This window comes from Enoplosus armatus, chromosome 23 (genome assembly GCF_043641665.1).
Source record: "Enoplosus armatus isolate fEnoArm2 chromosome 23, fEnoArm2.hap1, whole genome shotgun sequence".
Lineage (NCBI taxonomy): Eukaryota > Metazoa > Chordata > Actinopteri > Centrarchiformes > Enoplosidae > Enoplosus > Enoplosus armatus.
The window spans coordinates 11585940-11595163 of NC_092202.1; the positions used below are offsets into that span (position 1 = coordinate 11585940).

The window sequence follows — 9224 nt, forward strand, 5'->3', positions numbered from 1 at the left end:
CTGCAGTAGTAAGAGAATGTCAGCAATGCCAAGTTAGCTTTTTCTTGACTGGGAACTACTAATTGTCATCATTAACCGGGATAAGAGAATGAAAAAAAGACGGCTTGGACATTGAACCAAGAAGTAGGAAAGAAAAAAGAAAAAAAAAAAACAGGAGCTATGTGTGAAAGCTCACACTGCGTACTGCTTTTGTAGCAGGAATACACAACAAACACACAAATCTCAATCCATAATGCGACATCAATATCTGTAGCCAGGTATTCCACCGTCAGTTCATTTTTTTAACACGGCGCTCTACAGCCGCTCAAACTCAAAAAACGCTCGCAGAGTAGCAGGCAGTTCGAGCTTTCACACACACCCATGAAAGTTGCTGGCTTTTAACCAATCATTAAAAAGCTGGAGCTGGAGCGGATCAGTGGCAGCAGCCCCCGCAGTGGCCACCCCCGTGGGTGTGTCCCGCCGAGGCCTCGCCATGTTTGGTCCGCCGGCTGAGGATCTCATAAGAGCAGTCGTCGCCACAGCAACCGGACATGCTTGGTGAAGTCTCATCGATCTCAAATCTAAATGGGGGTTGAGAGAGAAGGGGGGTGGGGGGGGTTTAGTAAGTGAGGATGAAGGAGGTCTGAGCCATAGAAATATATTTTTGCTCATATGTCCTGTTAATAATGTCGCAACACTTCAGATTGAACCTTGTGGGGGTCCCAACCCCCCCAGGCTGGTAACCACTGCGCTAGAGGAAAAAAAACTGAGCTTCGAACACGTTGCATCTTTATGCATAAACAGAAGAGTTGAAAGCATGAGATTCACCTTACACCAGCCTGTTCACAAAGACTTTGCTTTAATGTTAAAAAACACGGCTGTTGTAGAGCCAGCACACTCACTGTAAAGCTTCTCTGAAGAACTGGTAAGCCCCGTGGTTGTGTTTGAAAACTGTCAACATCACTTTCTTCATCTGTGTACTGGACAGGAAGAGCAAGAGAGCAGGAAAGATACAAACAAATTTACTTAAGTTTCACTTGACTGAAAGATAGACACATTTTTCTTAAAAAGGTTCCCTGTGGAGATTTCATGTGAACGAACTAAAGTTGTGTCCTTGAGGTGTAACAACACATGTTGAACACACTTCCTTCCTCACAAAAACATTGGCAAAGTCAATTTTTTAATGTTTTAAATCATGCATCGTTCACATCCATGTTTGCTTGCCTACAGTCTTGGTCCTTTCATGGGATTTATAGATAATAAAAAAAAAAACATAGAATAACGCTAACCTTATACTTTAGACCATGTTGTGATAAAGCAACAAGCTGATGTGAGATCTTGTCGCATAAATAAATAAGTGAACAAAAATAGTTTGTTGGACTTTCCATGCTGATACATATGAGCCATAGAGGCCATTGCAAAATTATAAAATATATATATTTTTTACAGCTATCAGCAGAGAATAAAACCATTAATCCAGATTCACTTGGTTATTTGTCCATACTCAAGCCCAAAAGCATCTGAATTTCACACGCAGTCACACAGCCATGGTTGCAGCTGCAGGTTTTACCTGTTAGCGATGAGCTGTAGTATCTGGATGAGGAACTTGCCGAGTCCTTTCCTCCGCACTCTGCTCTCTAGCTGCACCTCATAGCTGGAGAGTCCAGACGAACCAGAGTGGGCACATTGCAAAGTTTAGTAAAGAGTGAAACACATCTTTTCTCCAGTCGTTAAAATAAAAGCAACAGATGGAACTTAAAATCCACAAACCCATGGGTCGCTGCCTTACCAATATAAAACCTCCTCTCCGCACTCTACGTCGAATCGGAAGTGAGAGAAGGCCACGGGGGCGGAGTCGCCGTCGCGGGCCAGTAGGTACCACGCCCTCTCGTCGTTCATCTCCTCCCTCTTTTCCCTCTCCTTCCACCCCCACTCGCTTTGCTCATACCTGCAGCCCGGTGAAAAAGGAAATGGGTCAACTCAAACGTGACCTGACATGCTAATTTTACCCTCGCGGTTCTCCCCATCATCAGGCTGCTCGAGCAGTGCCACTCATAAAAAGGACACATTTTCTAAAATGGAACAAATTTAGCTTTGACTGACTGGCTGCCATTTGCTAAATTGAATGCTTCTCAAATTCTGGCAAAGTGAGAGATGATAAATTGCAGTAATTTCTCTGCCTCTATCTCAAATCTGTCTGCATTCCATTCGTCTCCACAGCCTCTCCAGTGTTTATGGTCCAATTCACACTCTGATCCACGTCTTAGCTGTTTGATGTCGCTCTCCAATTCTTACTGCACAAAGGGAATTCCTGTCGTTTCTGCACTTCTTCCCGGCTATAATCTACCATTCAGATCTATGCGAGCCTGCCCGTTCATCAACCCAAGCTGCATCTTTAACTACAAGAACAGGACAGAACAGACTCCTTACAGTGTCTGCATGTTGGCTCTGGTGAGTTCGAAGGCCCACTCCACAGACAGCGGGTTGAGGGAGGTCACTCTCTTACACTCTATCTGCAGGTTGAGCCTGGACGGGAAGACAAGTAAACATGATCAGCAACATCAAGAATGTGTGAGAGAAAGACTAAAAGAAGAACAGACATAAACACCACCAGCAGAGCAACTCGCCCCTCCATGTAGAAAAAGAAACAAGTATGTATTTCATGAAATACTGAATGAGCCCTTTGTAGGCGTACAAAGCCATGCGTACCCATTTCTGTCGTACTTTTTGAAGGCTGGGAAGGCAGCCAGTGGGTCATCAAGCTGTGAGGAGAAGGGGCAGAATTAGTAAGAGACTTCCAAAACACAACAGTATCATGTCTTTTCCCCTCCCATGCCCCAATCTTATTACCCTGCCCCCCAGTAAAACGCTACTATTTCAGTTTTCAGAGAAATGTATTGTGCACATATTTCAGAAGATACTGGGGCTGCGCCTTGAAATGTGCCTCTAGTTTGATTAAAAATGTCTAAACAATATTGTAAAAGGATCATTTCTGTATAGCTGAAATAATTAGTTGATTATTCCATCGACAAAAGTCGCCAACTTTTCATAATTGATCAATCAAAAGAGACATTTTTCCAGACAAAATGACAAATAGTAGCTGTTTTTATTTGTCTTAACTGATAGTAAATATATTTAGGTTATGAACTGCTGGTTGAACAAAACAAGATATTCTAGGATGTCACCAAGGGAAATTTAAGTGGACATTGCTGACATTTTATGGACGCAACAGTTCACCAATAAAATAAGCAGATTGATCGCTAATGAAAATGATCATTAGCGGCACCCCTGCACGTCTGCCTTTTCAAATCAAACTCTTCTTTTACTTGTGAATGCAGCAAATCCCCCCAAAATAGACCGGAAAAGAGACTGCAATTCTGAACTAAGCACTCCTCAGTCTCAACTACAGGCCCTGGAGCCTAAATAGGCCAATCGAGGGCCATACAGGCAGGGAAATTACAGGGCTATTAGTGTTACAGCCCCATTAGTCACTCATAATAAGCGCCCACAGTTTTCCCTTGGCCTTGAGAGGATAGATAATCTCAAATTAAGAATACCCCTCTTATTGCACAGATTATGAGACACAGGGCCCCTGGGCACAGACATATGAACTACGCGGCCGTATTAGTGAGAATATAATACAAATAAATATCGGCTCAGACATAGTGAAGGATCAGAATAAAAAACTAAATCAGGACATGCCTAGTTTTGAATGAGCCATTTGACTTATCCAATCACAAATGGTTATAACAGTCAAACACAAGCTCTTAGGGGGCCCTCTGACCCTTTTGGCTCGTGGGCCCATGCCCGTTAGGCCTGTTCAGTAATCCAGCCATACTTCTCCTCCATTTGAGGGCCAAAGAGAACTTACCAGGATCTGGTTAAAAAAAATATTTTTTTAAGTAGCGAATACACTACTTGTTCATTTGAAACAATAGTCTAAGTCAAGATTCATTACTGTTGGCAAGAGCATAAACAAAAATAAATGTTACTTGGGGAGAATTTCTTGCATTCCTTCTCTGTTGGCACATCAACAGTGGAAAGGGGTGGGCGAGGGAACAGCGTGCAACAGAGTGGCCCATTTTGGGACAAAGTGGTACAGAAAAAGTAATAAGTGCAGGCAGGCCTGTTCAGAGCTGGTTGAGGAAGCGGCTGCAGCTCAGCTGGAGGCCAGTATGTGAGTTTTGTTCTCCTACCAGGCTTACTACTAAGGTTCACTAATGCTCTACCCCACCTCCAAGCTACAGGAGCTGTGTGCTGTGAGTTCTATGAGGTGGGTGGGGTTTAATAATGCTGATTAATTATGCATAAAGAAACATATGGCACTGTATTTGGCTTTTCCTGTCATGCGAATATCAATTACTTGTGTAATTAGGGCAAGGAGGGCATCCCCAGTTCTCTGTGTCATTGCATGGAACCTTGTCTATTACTGTAGTTAACTTAGCAAATAAGAATCACAGCTCACAATGGAAGTTTTTCGATGTAATATGAATCCAGTGGAAAGCCTGAAACAGCACGTAAAAGGGCCAAGTGGTGGATGCTTTTATGTGAAGCACTTAACAGTCTCAAAAGTGCATTTATTTTTAACGTCATGACATTATCAACTGTCAGAACTACACTGCTGCAAATGTTTTGCTTCTGTTGCAGCAGCTAACGCCTAAACCTCTATTTCTTGAAAAAGGTGATTCCAATTCCTTTAATAATTTCAGTCCCATCTCCACAAATGTTCCCTCAAAAGCCCCTCCACATGTGGCCCACTTCCAAGGCCGGCGGCAGCTACCACACCGGTTAATCTGCGACCAGAATTACCTTATTGGCTGCGTCCACCTTGGCGCAGACGGCATCCATAGCTGCCCTCTCCTCCAGACGCCGGGCTTTCTTCTCCTTTGCTCTGTTGGACTTCCTCTGGACACAGAAAATCAGGAAGGAATTAATGATACCAGACATGCAGGAGAGAAACAGAGAAACGCAGGGACACAGGAACAGAAGAGACGAACAACATGGGACATAAGAAGGGGTAAAAAGAAAGGAACGGGGAACAAAGATATTTGACATGTGTCAGAAAACAAAGAACTATAATGATCTATTCATTTAATTAATTGAGGATCTCTTGCTTTTTTTGTCACTTAATCAATCCCCTTCTCTATTTCATATGATCAATTATCCATTTAAACTGATGCTTTTCATCTAGATGTCCACTGTGGGGTTGTGTGTATAATTTAGTGTTTGCTGGCTCTAATTAGATACAATACCATTCTTCATTGTGTCTTTAACTAAATTGATGACGTACTTGTGTAGTCTCTTGTTATAACATGAAAAGGGAATCTTATTACTAATATAATCATGATCATCCTGTCTGTAAAAGTATATTCATATCAGTAGCTATTATGACCACCATTTGTCAAAGCTGTGTGAAACAGTGGAGTGTTTCTAACGCTGATGTTGCATATTGTTCTCTGCGTGGGACTATCGTATTGGAAAAATTCTCTGATACTGATACTCTAATTTAGCCTGCTCTTGGCTTGACGTCCAATGCTAGTATCAGCAATGGTGCAGCCATAATTCACACAGATGACTCTGACTGCATCTGTGCCTCGCAACAGAGAGAACACACACTTCAGCAGCTGCTATGAATGCATTTCGCACACTACCATAAATAGTGATTATTAGCCATCTTTAAGTTATAGAGAAAACTAACACGACTCACTCACTGCACAAATGGCTTGATACTTGCACTTAATTTTAGGGTTTCTAGTGGCACTATTTAATATATATAGTATGCCACTATTTTGATAACCAATTAATCATTAATCAAGTCCTTAAAGAAGGAAAAACACAAATTTGCTCAAATTTGAGGATTTGCTGCATATCTCAGTTTCATAAATTAGACATGTTTGGGTTTACAAAAAGCCATCTGAAGACCTTAGCCTGGAAAATGATCATGAGTTGTAGCCCTACACAACACTTACACAGCTTCATTTATTTACAACATATTAATCAAGTTTTCAGTGACGTGTTTACAGTGCAGAAATGGTGCATTGATGCTTCATAGACAAACAATGGCAATGGACAAACAAGTAGCAATTAGCTAAACTATTAAATTAGATCCAGACCTGAGCAGAAAAGGTAACAATTATGGGAAGGAATGCAGTGAATTGCCAACTTTAGCTTAGCGCATTAACTTTGTACCAAGCACAGAGAGGCTGCAGACTGAGCTGGGACTGTGGAAACACGTGGATTGGTTTATCTGGAGTGAAAGTGGAGGATAAACTTAAAGTCTGCTTACAGGGGCTAGCTAAAGTTATCGAACCTAACTCAGCATTACAGAATGAGAACAGGCCTGGCTGGGGCTGAGAAGTACATTATTGGCATCAAACAAGCCTAAATTTAATAAAACCAAGTGGCCAAAGACAACACACTCCGGTTTATTGGGTCAAATGTACATACACACAAGCGGTTAGCAGTAACAGCTAGCAAAGCACTAGTCATTAATATGGCATTCCTAAGTGGCTAACACAGCTAGCACGCTAACAATGGCACAACACACACCAGGAGAAGTTAACTGAGCACAGCGGCAAGGACAATGCAGTAACGTTAATAATGACATACAAAGCTGTGAGTTAGTTTGGGCTAACGTTATTATACTATCGAAGCTATCTAGGAGCTAGCTAAACGGCTAACGCAGCCAAATAAGCCCCGGTGCCAACCAACACCTTTAACTACATCAATCCACCATGGTCTCTCTTCCTTTCCCTTCCTCCCCCTTCCTTCTTTCTTTCTCTCCTCTCACCATCACGCATTAACGAGCCCAAAACATCCACCGTTCATTATACCACCTCGCACCGAGACATAAAGCAAAACACATACAACTCACCCCCATTTTGCAGCTGTGTCTTATCGGTCCCCCCGGAGAAACACACCTCTATTGTCCCCGTGCTTTACTGTTGCTGAGTTATTAGTATCGTGACTACAGACAGAGAGAAGGGGGCCAGATTAATATGACAATGATAGATAGTGTGCTAACGAGGCTAGCTGGCTGTAGCACCGACCGATGGCTGTGAGAGAGGCAGCGGTTCAGCGAAAATTTGATTAAAACGTCAATGAAAATATAGCTGTTTTTTTCTCTTTAAATCGGATTGGCGCCAAGACTGCGAGGCTGAATTTATTACAGGTCCCTTCCTTGCCCTTTTCTTTCCTCTCGTCTCCGTCGTCCAACTATGCTGCATTCACGTGCTCTTGACGAGCTCCGACTTCTGATGCCCTAGTGAGTACACCTACACCAAAACTTTGGGGAAAGTAAAACCCAGTTACCTTTCTGTAAATATTTGTGTGTATTTTGTTTTTAAGAAATACGCACTTTATTTATTTTACATTTTTGTAATAGTTTTGATGAAATTAATGTATCTGCTTTACAAAGCAAAGTCAAACGTGTGTTTCCTAGATGTTGCTCAGAGCACTGGTGGAGGAGGTATCCAGATCCTTTACTTAAAATTAGCAATAGCACAATATATAAATACTCCATTACAAGTAAAAGTCAAAAGTGCATTCAAAATGTAAAAGAAAGTAAGGATCATCAGCAAAGTGTACTTAAAGTACACAGCTTTGGCTAGTTTATCCTATAACAATAGATCATATTTTGTATGGTCAGTATAGGTTTGGGGTATATAAAAACCTACTCTGCAAAGTAAAGTGAAAGTTTAAAGCAGCAGAAAACTCAAGTACCTCAAAACTGTATTTACCACATGGACATGGACATGAGCACATCACATAAATGTACTTAATTTATAATTTCCCCCCGGGGATCAATAAAGTATTTCTGATTCTGATTCTGATTACATTCCACCTCTGACTCAAACTGTTCATGAAAGTGGATGAAACCTGTTGTTTGTTATCGTTTAATTTGACTGTTTTATAAACCAAGTGGTACATTTCTTATGGTTGCGCAGTTCTTAAAACAATACAGCCCTGAAAACTGAAAAGCTATGTTTTTCACCAAGTCATTCAATTCCAGATCCTAAAATGTCCCACTAAACTTTACCATTAATTGTAGACATTGCTCTAAAACTCTTATGTTGAGAGTTTCCTTGGTTTCCACTCTCAGTACTTGATTACATATTTCTTTATATTTTCTACTTAAAATGTTTATTGTTATGTATCCATATACCTTGATAAATTCCTTGTATGTGTATGTGAAAACCTACTTGGCAATAAACCTTTTTCTGATGAACATCTAAACCACCTTGCAGTACAGAGAGAACTGGTATGTATCTGCAGTCTTTCTCTTCTTTTATTAATTACTACTTCATTGTTCTGTTTTTCTGAGGTCTCATGTTTATAATGTTTTTTCAGGTCAAGTATATATACACAGTAATTCTTCCCCTGATAACCAGCAGAGCAGAGTTTTTCCAATGCCTGCAACAGATTTGCAATGCTGCAGACACAAGAGTCTGGTCATCAATACAGCAGCTATCATAGAAAATATTCCTGGCAGCGGTGGGATTCGAACCCACGCCCCCGAAGAGACTGGAGCCTTAATCCAGCGCCTTAGACCGCTCGGCCACGCTACCACGTTAGTAAATTCCAACTGCATTTGAAAGCACCACTACTTTAGCGCGAATACGGTTTCCTTGTTTGGAAAGTGACGCCAGACCCTCAGAGGGCCGGACAGGGTGAAGAAGCGCGCCACACTTCACACTCATTTCCATTCTATGACAGAAGATTATAATGAACACATCATAACCAACAGAAATGCAGTGGTGGAATGCAGCTAAGTACATTTACTTAAGTACTGTACTTATAGTAGTATAGTTTACTGTATTTAAGTATTTCCATTTTATGCTACTTTATATTTCTACTCCACTACATGTTAGAGGCAAATATTGTACTTTTCACTCCAGTACATTCATTTTTACAGATTTGGTTACTAGTTACTTTGCAGACTCCATTGATTAAATATAACAAATAAACAAAATATAAGCAACTAATAAGCTATGATTTATTGTTATGAATTAAACAGTATATAAAGCTGTTCAAATTAGCCCCACCTTTACTGGCTGCAACATTAGTGATGCATTATTATGCATAATTGCAATCCAATGGTATGGCATTCAGAAATGGGCCATTCTGTATCATGAGTACTTTTACTTTTAATGCTAATACGTAATGTACTGTTACTTAAGTAAAATTTTGAATGCAGGACTTTTTCTTGTGACAGAGTATTTCTACACTGTGGCATTGCTACTTTG

General features: G+C 41.0%; 1 protein-coding gene and 1 non-coding gene across 2 annotated transcripts; both read right to left on the minus strand.

The window, feature by feature from the left end:
• Window positions 1-309: 309 nt before the first annotated feature.
• Window positions 310-6876, minus strand: naa40 (N-alpha-acetyltransferase 40, NatD catalytic subunit). The gene is made up of 8 exons (XM_070930113.1): window positions 6854-6876; window positions 4789-4884; window positions 2689-2741; window positions 2410-2505; window positions 1769-1927; window positions 1550-1633; window positions 882-959; window positions 310-560 (listed from the first exon to the last, which is right to left on the minus strand). Exons 1-8 carry the CDS (start codon window positions 6857-6859, stop codon window positions 413-415), a joined length of 720 nt encoding a protein of 239 aa, XP_070786214.1. The 5' UTR covers window positions 6860-6876; the 3' UTR covers window positions 310-412.
• A 1588-nt stretch (window positions 6877-8464) lies between these two features.
• trnal-aag (transfer RNA leucine (anticodon AAG)) lies at window positions 8465-8546 on the minus strand. Its single transcript has one exon. It is a non-coding gene; the product is annotated as a tRNA-Leu (tRNA).
• Between the last annotated feature and the right edge of the window lie 678 nt (window positions 8547-9224).